We start from the raw sequence: 21297 nt of genomic DNA on the forward strand, positions 1-21297 counted from the left end.
CCCCCAATCTCTCTCATACCCCTGCAATCCACTTTTCTAATCACTTTGGCTCCTTCATGAACCTGTTCCTGATCACTTTCATACCGTCCTGATCATCTTCCCCACTATTCCCATTACCCACCAACATGATGCTCTTTCCCTTCCTCCTCATCTTCCTGCAATCCTCTTCTGCCAACTTCTTTTAACCACGTGCTACTTCTTCTGCCAATCTCTCACACGCCCCTGTGATGCCCTTTTTCAATCTCTTTCACCCACCCCGAGTGATCCCCTCCCTATTCTCTCTCACTCCCCTGCTATCCTCTTTCCCATCCATGATCCTCTTCCACCAACTCCTCTCCTCACCCACATTTCTCCTTCCCACTATTTCTTTCCACCAACTTCCCAGCTAGGCAACCCTGCAATGAACAGTAAACAACAGATAACAACATGTGCATCTACCTGTCCTGTGTTCATAGAAATTTTGGCTCTCTCTGCTTCTGGAAGATTTTCACGGGAAGTTTGAAGCTGATCAATAATTGGGGTTGGTGCTGGACCTTGGTCTTCTGGTTTAACCTGATCAGATTGATCTTCATCTTTCATCTGCCGTCCAAGTTCATTATCTTGTGTATTTTCCTTAGATTCATCTGAATGTGTTTCACCATCAAGTGTTGGAGAATGTAAGTGTTGTTCGTCAACTATTGAGTCTACACCTTCAAAGACCATTTCATTCTGCTGATCAGTACTGTCAATTGCTTTTACAGTGCTTTCATTTCCATTCATGTTATTATTACTGAGCTGCCCAGTCTCTTCAGGAGTTGAAATTCTTTCAGTCTCTACAGCATTTGCAGGGTCAGAGGAAGGTTGGGTTAAACTCTCTGACTTCATCATTTCTTCCTGATCCAAATGTTCTTCAACATTCCTCATTAATTCTTGAGGATCTTCAGACACTATGTTTGCATCTTCACCTGATGGACTTATGGCTGGATCTTGCTTACTTTCATCCATATTTAATCACTAAAAGAAAATTACATAAATTACAGTTAGATGCAGTAGATCTGCTATGTCATCTGTAGCTTTGTGTGTAGCTGATTGGAGGTTAGTCATTGATATAAAGTGGAAAGAGAAATGACAGGAAAGATAGTGGACAATCTATGGAACTGGTTACAAAGTCAGGCCATTTGCCTGGAACTGTAGCTGTCAAGAGGATGAGGTAAAGCAAATTAAAAACGGAGAAAGAAAATACTTCTATCGAGAAACATTTCAAAGAAAAAAAGGGAGGACATCAAGAAACACTGACTGTGAGTTCCAAAGCTTGAACACAATTCAGAAATATGGGATGCAAGAAAAATAAAGTGGTGTGAAAAGAGAATGATAAAGGGAAATATGTTTAGGTTATGACATCATAAAGGCTGAACATCAGCATCTCAGGAGGCAGAAGCACATTTGTTACACTGACTAACAACAATAATTTGCATTTCTTTGTTTTTCATTTATATTGTCCCTAAATGTAGTGATGGTAATTTTCCAGAACTAGGAATGAAACAGGTAATTTGTTTTTTTAAAGCACTTATCGCGGTATGGAGTAACTGATTATATTAAATAGGTACAACTCGTCCTAAGTTCCAATGGTTGATTTGATTTCTACAGCCTTGGACCACCATGGTCCCACTACATTGAGGTATATTCCTACACCTCCAGACCTCACTGAATATTAGTGCAAGGATACAGCAGTCAAGCCCACCATTTAGGGACAATATAAATGAAAAACAAATAAATGCAAATTACTGCTGTAATTATATGTGATATTCATTTTCTCCTGAGGAATTAAGATATATTTTACAATTGTTTTGTTTAATTGTGAAAGTTGCATTGTAACCAAATCAGTTGTGTTTCACTCTTCTTCACCATGCTTTAGGGAAGGAACTATATAATTAGAAGTTAAAAATTAAAAAAAAAGGTAGACATATTCAGCAGGTCAGGCAGCATTTATGGAAAGAGAAACAGAGTTAGCACTTCAAGTCAATGTCGCTTCATCAGAACAGTAGACCAGGACAGTTTTGAGACAGAGTGAGTCAGTGCTGTTGCAATAAGAAGTCAAGATTATGCAGATGTTAATGCATGGTGTTAAGCATGGATCTCAGGATATGACAAGAACAGTGATTTGAGAAACACTGGATAGTTTGAACATACCTGTGATCATGGGTGAATCTGAAACCGTGAAGGGTGAAGTTTCAGTTGGAATCCACATGGAATAAAATGGATCCAAACACATTTGATAAGGAAAGTGATATGGCAATGGAAGAGAGTTTTGATCAACCAGTTATCAAAGAGAAGAAGGAAAGCAAAAACCATTGAGGGCGAGCAAAGTGAAAGAGACAGGCAGAAATCCCATCAGAGGGAGAAACAGAACTTCATCATGATGGGCATTCATGGAAGAGAAGTGCCAGTGCATTAAACAGTAATTGAAAATCAAAAAACTGCAGAAGTTGCAAAATTGAAAATAGAACCAGAAAAAGCTAGAGATACCTAGCAGGTCAGGCAACATACGTGGAATGAGAAATAGAGTTAACATTTCAGTCAGTGATCCTACCTTAGAATCACACATCAGATTTCTAGTACCTGCTTTTCAGCTATTTAATCAGCCTCATTTTCCTGCTCCCATACCCTTCTGCAAATTTTCTCCTTCAAGTATTGCACCATGCTTGCAAATAAAAACCCATTCCTCTGTTCTGCTTTTTTCCCTCCTCTAACCATACTTTGCTCTGCAATGGCTCCAAGATCATTGATTTAAGATCCTCTCACTGCTAGTTTCCAGGACTTAATGGTAGTCTTTCCCACTGCTGATTCCTACTGATATCAACTGTAGTAAAACTAGACCTCCAATAGCCACTGTGGGTCATTGGCAACAGCAGAATTATATTCAAAAACAAATGGTAATCTCATGCCCTGTCATATCCCTGACTGTAAGATTTCTTTATTAGTCACATGTACATCGAAACACACAGTGAAATGCATCTTTGCTTTGTATGTTCTGGGGGCAGCCTGCAAGTTTCGCCACACTTCCGGCGCCGACATAGCATGCCCACAACTTCCTAACCCGTATATCTTTGGAATGTGGGAGGAAACTGGAGCACCCAGAGGAAACCCACACAGTCACAAGGAACTTGTACATTCTCCCCATGACTGTGTGGGTATGCCATTACAGTAATATAATAATCAATTATAATCCAACAATCATAGAGAATTTAATCTATATATGGACTGAACAAACCAGCTGAGCAGTAATAATGTGGAGAATTAATTTGTGGAATGTATAAGAGGTGTATATTTTAGATCATATGTTGAGGAACCAGTGTGGTAACAGGCTAAGTTTAAATCTGGTTTGCCGAATGAAAAAGTATTAACTGGTGAGCTTGTAGCTAGGTTGACCTTTAGGGAAGTATAATCACAATATTATATAGTTTTATATAAACATTTAAAGAGATTTAACTCAATCAGAAACTAGGGTCTTAAATTTTAATGCAGCAGACAATGAAGGCATGATGTGCAAGGTGGTTATGGCTGATTAGAAAACTGCAAGAAAAGTTGTGACAGTAAACACACAATAACTAAGATTTAAAGGAACAGGAACTATAGCAGGTAATCCTAAAATCAGATCCCAACTTGGCAAAGCTACAATAACCAACAACAATAGACAAATCTACTCAATAGGATCAGAACCTAGCAATCCTGCCACATCTAAATGTGAATGGTGGTGGACAATAACACCAATAACACAATGGGAGGAGGCGGCCCCTGAAAATCCTGGTCTACTACAATGGTGAAGCCCAGCATGAGAGTGTTAAATACAAGGCTGAAGCATTCACAGCCATGTTTACCAGTGCTAATTGGACATTACAAATTGCCTTCTTCCTGAGATCCCCACCATCACTAAATCCATTCCTCAGCCAACTAGATTCACCACAAAGATATCAGGAAATGACTGAGGGCACTGAGTACGGCAAAGATTATGATCATCAACATCCTAGCTGTTGTACTAAAGGTACATTCCAGAACTAGCCACTCCCAAGTTATTCCAATACAGTTACAACACTGACATCTACCTAAAGATGTGTAAAATTACTCAGGCATGCTCTGTCAAAAAGAACAAATTGAATCTAGCTAACTACTACCCAACCAGTTGGCTCTCAGTCATCAGCAAAGTGATGGACAGTGTCATCAAAACTGCTATCAAACAACAGTCAATCACCAATAATCTGCTCACTAATACTTTGTTTGGGTTTCACAAGACAACTTGGCTTCAGACCTCAACACATACTCAGTCTAGACATGAACCAAAGAGACGAATTCTGGAGATGAAGTGAAAGTTACTGCTCTTGACTGAGTGTAGCATTGAGGAGCTCTGGTAAAACTGAAGGCAGTGGCTATGGATGCAGTCATTCCATGTTCAAGAGAATCTACGACCACGGTCAAGGGAAATGACCATGCCGGCACGGTAATGTAGTGGATAGTGTAATGCTATTACAGCACCAGCAACCCAGGCCAATTCCCACCGCTGTCTGTAAGGAGTCTGTACATTCTCCCTGTATCTGCATGGGTTTCCTCTGGGTGCTCTCGTTTCCTCCCACATTCCAAAGACCTACAGGTTAGGAGTTGTGAGCATGTTACGTTGGCGCCGGAAGAGTGGCGAAACTTGCAGGCTGCCCCCAGCACATTCTCAGAAACGCAAAGATGCATTCCACTATGTGTTTTGATATACATATGACTAATAAATAAATATCTTAAATTAACACTTATCTTTTGACATTTACCAGATATTGGTCAAATCTCGAAACAATGTCCTAGAGGGCCACAGTTTAACCAAAACTTTACTGGGCATTAATATTTTATTTTTGTTATTTTCCATATTTGTCATTTCTAATTAAAATCCATTTGGAGACTTATATGGGTTGCAACAAAAACCTCTCTCATAAGGAAGTTAACCATGAAAAAAAACGTAACCTATATTTTTTATGATTAGTCCGAGATCGGAATGCTCGTGACTTTAGAAAAAATTCTGTGCAGGATGTGGACATTTCTGGTAATGCCAATAATTTTGCTGACCATTTTAATTGCCTACACGGAGAAATGATGAACACTATCACACAGTTCTGTTAGGTAAAGAGCTTCAGGAATTTGTCCCAGTGGCAAAGGAAAAGTAACGGATGTCCAATTCATTATAGCATGTGATTGGTGGAGAATTTTGGAGTGCTTGTTCTCCCATATTCCCCTTAACCCTTTAGTTGGCAGTGTTAGCAAAGTTTACTTTAAACCATATTGCAGCCACTACAAACTTCGCCACGGTAGTTTACTCATGGAGGGAGTGAACCTTTAGTGGGAGGTAAGTCGCAGCTCAGGCCAGCTTTGTCCTGGGTGATGCGGAGTTTCTCAAGCTGAAGGTGGAACTGCAATCATCCATCACACGAAACTCAAAGAAAAAACTGCCGTGGCTGGAGAATTGAAACAAAAACAGGAATGCTGGAAATACCCAGCATGTCAGACAGCACCCGTGGAAAAAGAAACACTCGCCACTTCAGATCCGGGACACCTCTTCATTTTCCGTCTGTTTGTATTCATGGCGATGACGTGAGTTGAGCCGGGGGAAGATGGACAGGAGTCGAGGCACTCATTGCAAGGTACCCAGCCTCTGTACCCGAGTACACCCGTCGGTCCTCTCTCCATCCCGCCAAGTTTGCTTTGCATCGCGACACGGATGAACTACTTTTTTTCAATAATACTGCCAACAGTTCCCCGCTTTAGAATAAACGCTACTTACCCAAATGATTCAGTGGTTCAAGAAACGGCCGTTTCCACAAGGTCTCGGCCAGTTTCCAGGCTCACCACTGTTGCTAGGATACAGGTAACAACGAACTGGTTGCCAGAGGCTGGTCGAAGGGCAGCCTCACAATATCAATGTAGCTGATTGGCCTGCACATTACTGTAACCAATTGAGCCGTCCCATTGAGGGTGCAGTGCACATCAATACATTGCTAGCAATACATGATGGTTAAATTCTTGGAATAATTATGGAATGTATACATAATCACACATGATCATCTTTACGAATTTGGCAAGATACAATAAATCAGGAAAACGAAAGAGTTACTGACTAGACATTTGTTTTAAAAACATACGACTGAAATAAATACACAGAAGTAGTGGGAAGACTCGGCGTGCGTAGAGAGAGAGAGAGAGAGAAACGAAGATCAATGACTTCTTCAGAACTGGGTAAGTGAGAAAACAAGTTGTTTTCTCTTCGCGGAATATCCCAGCTGGGAACTTTCCTGCTACCTTAAAATTTTACTTTCCTCGATCACTGAACTACAGTAATATAACAAGCAGGGTATACAGGATGCATTGCACTCAACCCCTCGAAGCTTCTTCAATACTACCACCAATAGATTAATGGGTAAGGGCAGCAGGAACATGGGTGAATCATCGCTTCAAACTTCACCAATCACACCCATTCATAAATTAGACATCCGATTCATTTGGCAGAATGTCTCAGCAGCAAAACTTTCAAGCAAGCACCAAGAACTTGCTTTCCCAGTGGTGAGAAAGACTAACTTTCATTTATCAGCCATATTCCAAGCTGCATTGAGAAGAAACCCCTTTTGCCCATCTCCTCCTAGAGTGTGATTTTGCCAGAAAGATCTGGGAAGAGGTTCATCCTACACAACCACCTAATGCAGAACTCTGTGCTCTACAGGCTATTGCCAGGGGAAAATATAGGGATCAATTACTGCTAGAGAACCACCTACATGGTGAAAGATGCCTTCCGGTCCACATAAAGCTCAATGGTCTTCTAAATCAAGGTGTTGTCCATAACTGAGTGCTACAAACCTAAGGTCCAGGAATACATGCTGAGGGTCACACTGAAGTTGGGTGCAGACACTGCAAAGGCTTAATGGGGAAGGACCACAGTTTAAAGCCTCATGCCAATGTGCACGAGGTAGATGGAATCTGTGTCAAAACCCAATGAACTGTTTGCTTAAGGGTTGTATATTAATGATAACTGATGTCATGCTAATATTAAGTACTTGGAATAACATGACATGATGAAAATGTTGGCTTGAATGATTTGTAAAAATTCAAATATACACTAATTGGTCATTATCTGCCAACCTACTGAATGCAGATCAACATACTTAAGGTTGGCAGTGTATTTTTGGGAGTGCTGATAAATGTAGTTTGTTCCTCCACAGTCTTCTTCTGTTGTGTTCAGGGAATTCTTTGCCATGAGAGGGATTGCAGTGAAGTGAACTTTATACAGTATAAAAACAAAATGCTGGAAGCACTTAATAGTTCACGAAGGATCCAGTTTACACAGGTTTACCAACTTGGACTAAAAGGACTTTCATTGTTTTATCACCAGATGCAAGGATGTTTCAGTTTATGTTATTCAGTAGATTATAGTTTTTTTTAAATGTTTAAAGAGAACACATTTTTATGGCTTCACTTCCAGCTACTTTTATGAAGATGGATTGTCGTTTTGCAAGTTAAAGCAAAGAAATTGACTATATTTGCAGCATGTGCAAAGGAGGCCTCCTTGAAAAAAAGGGGGCAACTTTGAAATATTATGCAATTAATCAAGAAAGTTAGCAATTTTCCCATATGAGGCACCATGTAGAAATAATTGAACAACAAATTGTGCATAAATTAATCCAGTAATTGGATATATGTACGTCAAATATCCTTCTGTGGAATAGAGAACAATCAAACATCTGCAAAAGTGCAAGGTTGCTTATTTTTTTTAGAATAAGTTTTAGTACATTCATTCTGAATATATTTTGCATTAACATCTTTGAGTGGCAAAGTGGAAATTCTGGATTAAACTATGGTAATTAAAACACTGCAAATAGCCACTATTCAGAGGTAACTAGGTCTGGTTAAAATTAACATGCAATCTTTAATTTATTTCGGTCAAAACTGATAAATTTATATTATATCTTATGGAGCTGAGTATTTCAAAGGGAATATTATCTTCAAACACTTATATTAATGTACACAAATTCAAAGGAAAGTCTAGTACTATTTTCCAGCTTAGGCATTTCTAACATCGAAACAAATTTCATAATAACCCATAAAATATCTGAATATGTCATTGTATCTCAAATAGACACAGTCTCACCTCCATCAAAATATTTAAAATTCCAACCCCCCCCCTCCCCCCCCCCACCAATTTAACAATAATCTAAACTGACACTTCAGTGTTGAGCTGAGGGAGTGCTGCATTTTTAGAAATCCAACACAATCACAATTAAATGCAGTTTTGATAAACCAAAAGTAATAACCACTTCCCTCTGCAAGGAGACTCACAACTAAACTCATTTTTAAAAGAAATGGCAAACAGATGGATAGAAATAAGACTTTCACTATGCACCACCCATCCATCCACCCTGCTCACACTCCAAAGATTGATAAAATCTGAACAATACATCTCCCAAGAATGACAGAAACAGATCTCATAACGTTGTTCAATTAATCCAAAGATGAAGAGAGAATATTATAGAAAAAGGCTAGGCTGTGGGACTACACTAGATTGCATTTAAAAAGAGCTGCCACAGACAGGAGTTACCACATGGCTTCCTTTTGTGCTACAAGGTTCTTAGAATGTGACAGTTCTAAGCAATTGCAATATTGAAATGGAGACATTTAAATTAGGCTGAAGTCTTCAGTTAAATGCACCAGGCATTTGCAAGTTCTGCTAAAATTGTTAGATTATAAGCAATTTGCTCTTCCAAAACAGAAATCACACCTCGAACTGGTACATCATATGCAAATTCTCAAATCTAGTAACTAGTTTTTCTTTATCCCATCACTAAATGAATAGCAAATTTTTTAAAAGTTTGTGCTTTCTGGTACTACCAATCATACAGGTGCTGTAAAACAAATTCCTGGTTGAGAAACAGCAACTTAAGGAAAATTGGGGAGGAAGATTTTAGGAAAAATATGATTCATGAAACACCTAAAGGGATGGTCAACAGTGGGCTCAAATGCAATCTTTAATGTTTGGGATCTCAGTTCTAATTTAACTGTGCTAGTTCTAATTTATCCTCCACAATGACGGCAAGGGTTGTATAAAATATAATGTTGGAAAAAAGTACTATTTTTTTTCTTATTTATATTGCCCTTGTTCTGAATAGTTGTCACCTTGTGAATAAACACTACATACTCAAATTACATTTTGCTTTCTCAAAAATAAGTTTGAAAATTTATTCTGTGGAAGATCTAGGAAATCCAGCAGTGATATTTAATGATCCACAATCTGTTTGGTAAACTAGAGTTTTGGGAACAAGATTAGAACTATCAACCATCAAAACTATCAACATTTTCAAAAATTGAAAATGATATTATTCTTATTGAAAGGAATAAGCAGTACATAACCCCTGGACAAATCATGATTTAGCAGCAGCACCACCTTACAGCTGACCAAAGAAAAATCCTTTATATTTCAAATAAAACAGTTAAGGTGGACATTAATAATAACCATTAACATAACTATTTATGTTTATTCTTAAATTGTTTAGCATTTGATTCCTCAACAGCACTCATATTTACCTGAAACGAATATTCAGAATTTTTGAAGTGTAAAGATCAATAAATTTAATCAGTATAACAAAAACCAGTCACATCAAACATTTGTGATGCTTAACACATTTCAAATTCCAAAAACTAAATATTGCCATTTTCTTTAAAAAGATACAGCAATTTCATTATTAAAGATAAGTGTGTAATATGTGTGTGAATAATAATTGTACATTAAATTTTAATTTAATTCATCAAAGCAGGAACAGATCCTCATCAACTCCCATAAATTACCAAAATACTTTAACTCAACACCCCATTATGTGATGAGCTTAAAATCACCCTGGACTTGAATTAGAAATTGCCTTTTCCTCCTGTTGGGTTGAAAGTGGAGTAATATTAAACAGGAGAATTCCATTTAGCTTTTCAATCACTTTATGCCAAGTGTCCAAGAATAATAAACCACATCCCTAATGCCAGTTCAGCTGAAGAATGAAATGGTGACAGAAAACTATGAAAGGATTTAAAATTAAAGCTGAAAAATAACAATGTATGAAAAAAACACATACAATAAACTAAGGATATACAAGATTCAAATAAAAAAGTCTTCTTCAAATTCAAATTGGACATATTCAAAACCTGTAACAGAAGTAGTTGTTCTAATGTTTCAAGGTCCAACTTTGCTCCAATTTTCATAATAGAGTACTATAATAAGCAATTTGCAGTTGAAGAATTTTTCTATGGGAATCAACGATATTCATTTCTGCAAAGGGACAATATTGCATCTGGAAAAAGAGAAATTGATTGTGAATTATTTTCTGCTCAAAATTTAAATACACTTCTGCAACAGACTTGCTTTAGCCTACATTTTCTGGATGCAAATTAAAACATTTGAAAATGTGCCCACTGATATCAGAAATGCACATATGTTGTATTGATGGGTTGAAGATACAGTAGCCAGTATTAAGTATACTGCACCACCCCAAAAACCCAACTCAGCTGGAGGCCAATACAATACAAATGTAGCAGGAAGCCACATATAATAACCCTTAGGATGGTCCCTATCAACTGAGGAAGGAATCCACTAATGTTGGCTGTAGATATTGGCAAAAGATTGGGGCAAAGTCAAGAAAGACACCACTAGGGGAGGGAGAGAGAATGTAATTGACAAAGAGAAGGCAAATGCTTCCTGGAGAGATTGTGGAATGTGTTCCCAATCCTCCTGGTCTGCAAGAGAGAAATACAAATTTATACATTCTTGGAACATACCAAGGTACCTTAAAACCATTGAAGTATGTCTGAAGTGTGGTCCATGCTATAATGAATGAACTTCAGCAACAAATTTGTGCACAGCAAACCCTTACAAACAGCAACATAATAATCTTTTTTTTAAGGTGTTGGTTGAGGGATATATACACATTTCATCTAGAATATAGGGGTAAATCCTCAGATCCTGTGCTTTGGGATCACTTCAGACAATCATCTGGTTTTACTGTTTGAACGACAATACTCTTGACAGGGCACTGGAGCATTCACCTTGATTTTTTGCTATAATCTCTAGAGTGGATCTTAAATCCTAACACTTTGACTTGGGGGAAAAAGTGCTTCCAGCTGAGCCACAGCTGCCTGTTAGTGCTAAAAAAGGGACTTAATTTGTGGAGCTCAATGTTTCAGCCTATTTTTTCCACTGCAAAGTTTCTCAGCCCCTGGGAACCCACACAACATCATATTTAGGGCACCCCATTTAAGAATCAATTCCTGCCAGGTTGACCCCAATATTCATCATAAAAAAAAAGTGGCAGGAATGATGGGGACAAATCCCCTCAACCCTCTCCCATCTATGATTGCACGGTTAATATCAAGGCCAAGGAGTTACTTAGAAAATATATCTCTTTTAAAATTAGTTGAAAAATGGAACCAAGACAATAGGCAATTGAAATGCTCTTAAACTCACTTTCATGTCATTTCTCTGTAAACTACACATAAATTAGGAATTAATTAACCTCTCTGGGGGAATCAATAAGTACTCAAACCCATTCAGTTCAAAAGTATCCATTTTATCTTATCCTTTTCAATGCCAGTAAAAAAAAACAAAGACAAGTTAGGTTCTAGGATGGTCATTCAAAGAGAAAGCTGCTAATGTAGGCTCAAAAGTAAGATGCAAATCAGTGGTTAGGAGTTGTTTTAAGTAACACAACCAAGTTAGATAGAGAATTTTAGTGGATGCATTACTTTATAGTATTATATAAAGACACATTGAACTGATTGTTGGTGTTTGCTCCTATGCAGTAAAATTGGGTAACCCAATGAAAGCCATCATTCTTTCAGGCCTCCCATTGAGACTAAAGAAACACACATAAAAGACAAATATTCTATTCGGTTATTCATTGTAAGTTTCCAGTTAGTTATCTTAATATAATAAAAAATACCCCAACAATCCTCTTCCACTCCATCGCTGAGGTGTGAGGCTGAGATGTACATTCTGTCCATTTCGAGTAACTGTTATGCTTATGGGTTTCTGTAAGGAAACATTACTATAGTAAACCAAAAGAAATAAATGAATTTAAATTCCCCATCAATGCAAGAACAAATAAGACTGATTTAACAAGTGAATGTTTCATTTTTCATCTTATAGATGCAAGTCAGTGTTATGTGAAAAATTTGTTCTCAATTTAACTTGAAGTAATTTATAATTTTAGTCTTAAAAGTATAAAAATATCAACAACCATAATTTTTCACAATAAGTCAACAAGACAATATTTTCATAAAATGTATTTTGCTGTTTGGCAAAAATCAAAGAAACTTTGAAAATCATAGGGATAACAATTACTTGCATTTATAGAGTGCTTTACTGATTCCCCCAGAAATGCTTCAAAGCATTTCACAATTAATTTGAAATGCAGTGTATATTGTTTCAGCATATCAGGCAACCATTTTATAATTCAAGTTCCCATATCTGCAAGTAAATTAGTTAGAAAAGCAGATGTTACTAATGCTAGAAATCTGAATTAATCAACAGAAAATGCTAGAATTGGCTAAGTATCCAGGGAAGTTATGCTTGCCTTAGAGGGAGTGCACTGTAGATTAATTAGATTGATTTCTGGAATGAGTGTGTTGTCCTATGAAGAGAGATTGAGTAAGACTGGCCTACTCTGTTTGGAGTTTAAAAGAATGAATAGTGATACTGATCCTTACCCTGAGACTACACTGCTAACTCTAGACTATTCAGCCTGAGGAAACAACATTTGGATCGTCAGGAGATCGTCCCTCCATAGTTTCCAGCCTTATAGTGTCCCAACATGGCAAAGCATGCTTCTATCTCCTGCCCAAAGTCCACAAGGACTGCCCTGGCAAGCCCATTGTTTCAGACTGCCCTTGTGCCTCCAAACTTATTTCGTCTTAACTTAAGTCTATCCTTTCTTCTCTGATCCACTACCTTCCCACTTACATCCATGATATCTCTGATGCCCTCTGCTACTTTGACCATTTCCAATTCCCTGACCCCAAAAGGATCATCTTTACCATGGATGTACAATCCCTTTACACCTCCATCTCACATTCAACCACTGTACTGTACTAGGCAGCTTCATAATCCAATGTGCAAAAATAAATTCCTGCTATATATTCTACTTTTTAATCTTGTCAAGCTATAGTGGAGGGGAGTGGTATCAGGATGGTACAGGAAGTGGAGGAGATGTTGCCAAAGATTTTCCACTGGACAAGAGATTCAAAGTTATGATGAAAACACTTTCTAGTTGTGGAGAAGTGTGGGCAAAATTTAAGAGAACTAGTCACGTGCTAGTGATCCCTTCTCATCCTTCCCATCCAGATAATGATACAGGCTCAATAAACAACTGAAAAATATATTATCTTCGAAGAGATATTTGTAATAAAGTTGACAGATCCCAGTTATACATTTGCAAAGAAAATATAAGGGCATTGAAGATTTCACCCACGCTACGATAACTCACTTCTCATTAGACATTGTATTTAGGAAACTGCAACAGGCACATAAGGAAAGATAATTTGAAATATTTTCGCAGAATACATCCAAAAATTATGATAAAAGCAGTATTTGTCATCAAAGACACACAGGCACTCACCCCTTCACTATGTTGGACGACCTTGGCAATATTTTGCAAATTCTGGAAGTTCTGTGTACTTACAGAACCGAATTCTATAATTTCATCACCAACCTGTAAACCCTGGAAGAGAAAGAGTATGTATGTATAAAAGTGCCTTCTATTACAAATGCCATTGTAATTATTGGATGGCCAATATTTGTTCCCAAAACAAAATATTTTTGTAATGATTGACAAAGAAATGGAGTTTAACTATGTGGACCGCATCTCACTCTCCTTCACATATGTACTTCAAGACAGAACAACTCTGTTTTGTGTAAACCTTACTTTCTGTTCCAATTGCACAATATGCTGGAAAACCATAACATAACATACTACTATTTAATTTTCTCTCCATCTCTAGTTGTCCCTTTCTAGCATGTATTATTACATCTCACAGGTCCTTAAGCCAATGCCCTATCTAAATCTCTCAAATCATGTTTACACTAACACAATACCAAACCCAATTAAAATCGCAAGTGACACTCTCAGTAATGCATTATTCCATTTTATACTCTCTGAGACCACAGCATATTATTTTAATATCTCTCCACAACTGTTCAGATCAATGGAATTGCCTTAGATTGGTTGGAACAGAGGAGGCCTAGGGGAGACATAATTACAGTGGATAAAAGTAAGAGGGATCAAAATAGGGTTTTACTACCTTTTACACTACCCTTTTTACTCTATTTTCCTTAAACAAGGAGACCTAGATTTAAAGTAATTGGTACAAGGAGTAGAGGGAAGATGAGGAAAAGGTTTTTCACTCAGGAGGCAGGGGTCTGGAACTCACTGCCTGAAAGAATGGTAGTGGCAAAAACCTATTCCCATTTAAAATGTATTTAGATTCGTACTTGAAAATTTGTGATCGACAAGACTATGGACCTAGTACTGGAAGGTGGAATTAGATTAGGTAGCTCTTTTTGACCAGCACAGGCACAGTAGGCTAAATGGCCTCCTTTTGCATTGCAAAGATTCCATGATTCATTTTTTGTTTGGTCCATAGTCAGAAGACCTCCTTCCAACTTAACCCCATGAATTTGCTCTGGCTCCTGTTATTTCTCATTTACATGTTCCCCCTTGCCTATATTATCGAAAGACATAAGGTCAACTTCCATATGCAAGTTGGCAAAATCCAAGTTTAACTTTAAGTTTCCAACCTCAAACATTCCACTGTCTTTATGCTGCCAGACTGCTTTCAACATCCAGTCTTGCGCAATAATTTCCACGCATTAAACATTGTAGACCAAAGTCATTGGCTGGGAAGTTCTACTGCTCTGAGATCAGAGGCAACTGCACCCTGGACCATGCTATTTCTTTGATGGTAATCCTGGCTGCAGTCTTCTCTGGGATGATGGCTCTCAGCACATTGGCAAGAGTCAGGCACTACAGTGCCTCTCTCCCCATGCAAGCAGCCACCTGCACTGACAAAAACATCATGAAAAATAACTTAAGGGATTTATCATACATCTAAAAATAACCTTGATTACTTGAATTTTAATTTTATATATACTTACTGATATACTGGCTGGTGAACCTGGACTAACAGTACCTACTTTGGCAAAAGCAGGTAATACTCGACTTTCCTGTTCCATTGTTTCTTGATGTACCTCTGCCTCATCTAGTCTATGTTTTTCCCTGTCACGTGCATGCAGCTGGTGCAGTGCTTCTTCAATCTGTTTCATCAAGGCTTTATGATCATTTTGTAGACCTTTTTAAAGAAAAAAAATCCACAGCATATTTTTATAAGACTAGAGAAGCATTTAGTCAGAACAAGAGCAATCATACCTAATCTGTCACATTGTCATTTTCCACATTAAATTTCAGGCTTATCATCAACATAAGGCAAAATAAAAGACTTCTGCAGAAGATGGAAACCCAAACCTAATTCTCTCTCACCTTGGATGCTGAAAAAAGACAAAATGTGAAACTTTTTAAATCTACTCTCTTTGCTTCCTTCTAAATGGCATCTCCTTCAAAATCAGAGATAACAATTGCTTTTTCACAGTCAAATTGAAAAGACTTTGGGAAGGAACAGTCATTTTATTTTAATTCAAGATGAAGCAAAGATTTGATAGAGCTGGAGATGCTGCAGAGGAAATTCACCTGGATGTTGCCCTTGGATGAAACATTTCATCTATGAGGAAAAACTTGAGAGGCTAGGTCTGTTTACCCTGGAGTGGAGGAAGTTAAGAGGCAACATAATTTAGGTATATAAAATTATGAGGGGTATAGACAGGGTAGAATGCGGGAATCTTTTCCCCATATCAGAGGTAGATAAAACGACAGGGCATAGATTTAGGGTAAGGGGCAAGAGATTTGGAGGGAATCTGATAGGGACCTTTTTGAGTGGCAAGTACCTGGAATACATTGTCTGAGAGAGTCGTAGAAGCTAAGTTGCAGACCGCATTTAAGAAGTGTCTAGATGAGCACTTAATTCACCTAGGCATACAAGCCGAGTGCTAGAAGATGGGATTCCTCCAGTGCCCACTGGTTGGCATGGATGTGCTGGGCTGAATGGCCTGTTTCCCTATTGTATGATTCTGACAACCAACCATCCTGCAAGCGCCAGTCAAGAACCAGCAAAACAAAATCACAGAATTAAAGAAAAATCTTGATGATAATCACCACTGTAATTTAAGTTAGAAGAATCTAGTAACCTAACTGTGGAATTATCAAATAACAGACACTTTTTTTTGTATTCTGAATTGTTTATATGGTAAACTCCTGTTTATCCAGTATTTACGCATCCAGAATGCTCATGCAACCAGCAAAAGTATACTGAGAGTATACTGTATTAGTAGCTAAAAGTAACATCTTTTCCTTTATTGTACTTCAACATTTATTTTTACAACTGTCAACAACACTTACAAATGATATTATGTCGAGCTGTTCGAACTTGGTAAACATCAATATCTGATCTTGGGTATCCCTCAACATCAACTAATGGCTCATCCATTCCAGCTTGGCTTTGCTAAAACAGCACAGATTCAACAAGTACAATGAGTTAAGATGCAAATGAAAGATTGAATACCTTTCTTAGCTTTTCAAACCAGGCATGAAAATGGGACAAACACCAATTGGGGCATTCAGTAAGGACTGAAATAGAGCTAGAAATCACGAACTTTTTTTTTAAAATCTGGAATGCATTGCCTGAAAAGGTGGTGGGAAACAGATTCAAAGTAACATTCAGAAGTGAATTAAATAAATACATGAGCTATGGGAAAAACAAAGTGGAATGGAATGAACTGTGGTGTGGAATTAATAGGGTAGCTCTAATAAACAGCTGCATGAAGATAAAGCTGTATTGACTCCATCAATACTGACTATTCTTTGACTATTATTCAAATCTAATTTGTACAGCAAGATAAATTGGTGAAGCAGATTCCTGTGTCTACATTAATATTTATTCATCATTATTGAACACATTACACCACCGGACAGAATAATCAAGTACTTTGAGCAATAAAAGACACATAAATGCACCACCAAAGCATACATCAGAACCCCATGTCTATAATCTTTGTGCATGGATCAGGAATTCATATAATTTGATAGACTCAAAATAGGACATGTTCGCTTTGTCCCTGGTTGACCACATTGTTACAGTAGATCAATGTAAGCACCAAATACTAGTGTGCCATAATCTCTTTGTCTGGGTCTGGAATTAAAATGTCCTCTAATTCATCTAACAATGGTTCAAACAGCAATGGGCTGGAAAGCTTTCTAGCCAGTCATCAATGAGAAGTATGTTTCAATAAATGAGACATAATAAATTCAACTTTTCAAAACCCTAAATAGGTCTACTGAAAGATGCTACTGATATTTAATGATTAGTCATTCACTTATCAAAGGACAATCACATGTTCAGTATTTGTGCAGCTTCCATGAAAATAAATGATTTTGGGACCACTTAAAATACTCAGACATTCTGTCATTTGCACTTCATTGCTGTTTTCCCTTTTAATGGGCTCCTTGTAAGAAACAAAATAATAGCCCACATTCCCCTTGTTCATTTTTTTTTAAACTTCAGGCAAGTCCTATAATTCCCGTGACAACTGGATTGCTGGAGTTAACTCATATGCTTCCTAACAGCACAGAACATGGAACATAGAACTGTACAGCACAGGAACAGGTCCTCTGGCCCACGATGTTGATTCCAAACGAATTAAACTAGCAATTAAAAGCTTGCTAAACTAGTCTCTTCTGCCTACACAAGTCCTTATACCTCCATTCTCTGCATATCTATGTGCCTATCTAAGATCCTCTTAAATACCTCTGTCATATTTGCCTCCATTACCACCCTGGCAGAATATTCCAGGCACCCACCACTCTCTGTGTCAAAAAACTTGCCCCGCTCATCTCCTTTGAAACCCCCTCTCATCTTAAATGCATGCCCTCTAGTATTAGACACTTCAACCCCAGGGAAAAAGGTACTCTATCTATGCCCCTCATAATCTTATAAACATCTATCAGGTATCCTCTCAGCCTCCACCACTCCAGAGAAAACAATCCAAGTTTGTCCAACCTCTCCTCATAGCACATGCCTTCTAATTCAGGCAGCATCCTGATAAACCTCTTCTGCACACTCTCCAAAGCCTCCACATCCCTCCTATAATGGGGCAACCAGAACTGAATGCAATACTCTTGATGCAGCCTAACCCGAGTTTAGTAAGCTGCAACATAACTTCCTGACTTGTGAACTCAATGCCTCAACTAATAGAGGCAAGCATGCTAAACACCTTCTTTACTACACTATCAACCTGTGCAGCCACTTTCAGAGAGCTATGGACTTGGACCCCAAGATCCTGCTATATATCAACACTGTTAAGAGTCTTGCCATTAACTGTGTCCTGTCCCTTTACATCTGATATCCCAAAGTGCAACACTTAACACATCTGCCATTTCTCCCCCTAAATCTGCAACTGATCTACATCCTGCAGTATCCTTTGGCAATCTTCTACACTTTTCAGAATGCCACCAACCTTTGTATTGTCTATGAACTTACTGTGCCAGGGAACTGAGACAGCAGCAGTGCCCTGTAAGTAACAGAAGCAGAAACTGGAAGACAAAAGTATAATGAGCTTCATTTCCCCCTCAGCAAAAGTGGAATGTGTCATATACACTGCATCACAGGTAGGTGCAAAGTCAGAATCAGAATCATGCAGTGTTCCCGCACAAAACCATAGTGGAAAGCTGGATAAGGGCCCCAACTGGAAAGTAAAATAATCCAGGGACACAAGTGGGACGTTGCAGACCCTGTTTTCGAATTCCTCCATGAAGGTAAACAGGAAAAGTTCACATCCTCCCAGATGCATGAGAAAGGCACTAATACTGACATCGAATATAAAATAACGTAACTTGTTCAGCAGCACTGAAGCTGGGGCTGTCTGGTTTATTGGGTTGGTAATTTGATACTCAGGTTCTAATGTTTGAATGGACGAGCAAAGTGTTGTCAGAGTTACCACTGGAGACTGAAACCTCCGGCACGGCCCCTGAAACCACTCACCCCCTCTAGGATGTCATAGTAAGCTTTGATCTGCGCCTCGATGGCATCTTTCTTTTTCACCAGCTGCTGCACCTCTTCCATTGCGGTACTCTGCGACTGCTCGTCCGACATCTTCCCTGCCGCGGTCGGGTACGGCTCTCGGCAGCTGTCAAGCCGTTTCTCGTAACAACGCCTCAAACACAACCGCGCAATTCAAAATACAAGATGCAGATCCGATCATAACAGCCTCACTGACTCGTACCGCCATTGTCGCTCCAATTAAATAATCTTGACGTGTTTCGGTAGGTTCATTTTATCGAATTGTAGATCATATTAAGTATCTGAACATCTCTTTGTCTGGGTCTTGAATTAAAATGTTCAACTATCAATGGTTCAAACAGCAATGGACTAGAAAGCCTAATAGCTTAATTCCTCCTTTACACCTTCAGTGAATTACCACACAAGCTCAGCTCTGTTCAATTGGCTTTCCTATTGTTAGCCTTTACTCTACCACAAAACAGATTCCAAAGCCACAGGAATTTGATCTCTTCACTTTCACCTAATTTTAGTGTTCTTCTACTGACTTGTATTTCTTAAACTAGAGTAAAACTCTTGGAACAGCATCTGAATATTTCAACATTAACCATATTTCTTGGTCAATTTTCACATGAACGTAATGTCTGTTAGATTTTTCTTTGCATCTCAATTTCCAGATGGCTATTTCCAGTGATGCTTAAAGGATCCACTGGTTCCCAAATAAGGCTGTAAAAAGTATTTTTTGCATTATGACAATTGTACTCTAGGTTGATTTCAAAAAGATGTAGCAACTGCTGCATTCTACATTTTTAAAATGCTTATTAAAGACCTTTGTTTTTACAACACCTGTTAACCTTCGGATGCTCCAGAGGATTTTACAGTTAATGAAATATTTATTAACTATCATCAGATTGTAATGCATGAATCATGGTAGCCAATCTTCTGACAGTAAGTTCCCACAAACAGCACTGTTATAATGAACAGATAACATTTCATAAAGTTGCTTGAGGGACACAAGGAATAAGTTCCCTACTCTCCTTCAAAGTAGTGCCTTTGGATCTTTAGTTGCTTATAAACAGCAGATGGGACCTTGGTGTAACACTTCACCCACAAGAGCACAGTACTGCACTGGAATTTCAGCAAGAATGTGTGATCAAATGGAGACACGAGAGACTGCAGATACTGGAATCTGAAGCAACAAACAATCTGTTGGAAGAACTCGGCAAGTCAAGCAGCAGCTGTGGGGGGAAAGGAATTGTCGACGATTTGGGTTGAAACCCTGCATCGGAAGTGGAACTTTAACTTACAACTATCTGATTCTGAGGAAGCAGCAACCAAATTATACATTTTAGAGCAACTATTCTAGCAATCCCAGCTGCAGGGGCGGAGGAGAAGCAAATGCTGCAAAATGAAAAGATTAATAGAAAGAGACATATTCAACCTTAAAACAAAGTTAACTTGGGATAAAATGCCTGCATGCCTGAGGAGCAGTATTGAAGCCTATACTTCACTACAGAATCTGAAACAGTTGCGTCACCTCAATCAAAACTTGAAACCATGATCAAATACCAAAGGAAGCCCATGATCACAGCCTCTTGCAGTAGAGGTCACTGCAGCGCTAAACTTCATTTGACATTGTTAGTCTGCATGCCATGGCTGGATTAAGGTAGTGACTGATACCTTGTGTGCTGAACAGTTCAATCACTTTCACCAGTGACATTCAGCAGTATCAAGACACGTTTCCAGGGTTCAAAAAAATTGGTTGTTCATTGTGTGCTCACCAGCAGTCCATCACAGAAGTACATGCCTATTTTCTTGACAGCAAGTACAACGTTGATATCAAGGCAATGATCCATCATGCCACGATATATTCTACATTAAAAGAAGTTTCAGGCATGAGAGTCCTTGCATAATTGGATGATAAATCCTGCAGAGTTCTGCCACGAATCAGATTAATAGTTTACACAGAGCAACCACTGAGCAGTTTCCCACCTGACTGATGCACTGCCTGCTGGATAAAACCTTTTGCATTAGCAGTTTATTGATTTCATATTACTTGAAGACCAACTATCAAAATTGTTCACATCTCTTACAGGTTCCTCCAGA

General features: G+C 38.4%; 2 protein-coding genes across 2 annotated transcripts in view; both read right to left on the reverse strand.

Annotated features, from left to right (window-relative positions):
• The window catches only part of cfap251 (cilia and flagella associated protein 251), a 35415-nt gene extending 34431 nt beyond the window's left edge, over positions 1–984 (reverse strand). Inside the window, exon 1 of the mRNA XM_052032513.1 lies at positions 439–984. Within this exon, the coding sequence (XP_051888473.1) occupies positions 439–984 (546 nt within the window). The remainder of the gene's footprint in view (positions 1–438) is intronic.
• An 8614-nt stretch (positions 985–9598) lies between these two features.
• Positions 9599–19298, reverse strand: psmd9 (proteasome 26S subunit, non-ATPase 9). The gene is made up of 6 exons (XM_052032251.1): positions 19177–19298; positions 16539–16641; positions 15185–15378; positions 13650–13751; positions 11976–12064; positions 9599–10331 (listed from the first exon to the last, which is right to left on the reverse strand). The coding sequence occupies exons 1-6, from the start codon at positions 19285–19287 to the stop codon at positions 10304–10306; spliced, it is 627 nt and encodes a 208-aa protein (XP_051888211.1). The 5' UTR covers positions 19288–19298; the 3' UTR covers positions 9599–10303.
• Between the last annotated feature and the right edge of the window lie 1999 nt (positions 19299–21297).

This window comes from Pristis pectinata, chromosome 17 (assembly GCF_009764475.1).
Source record: "Pristis pectinata isolate sPriPec2 chromosome 17, sPriPec2.1.pri, whole genome shotgun sequence".
Taxonomy (NCBI): domain Eukaryota; kingdom Metazoa; phylum Chordata; class Chondrichthyes; order Rhinopristiformes; family Pristidae; genus Pristis; species Pristis pectinata.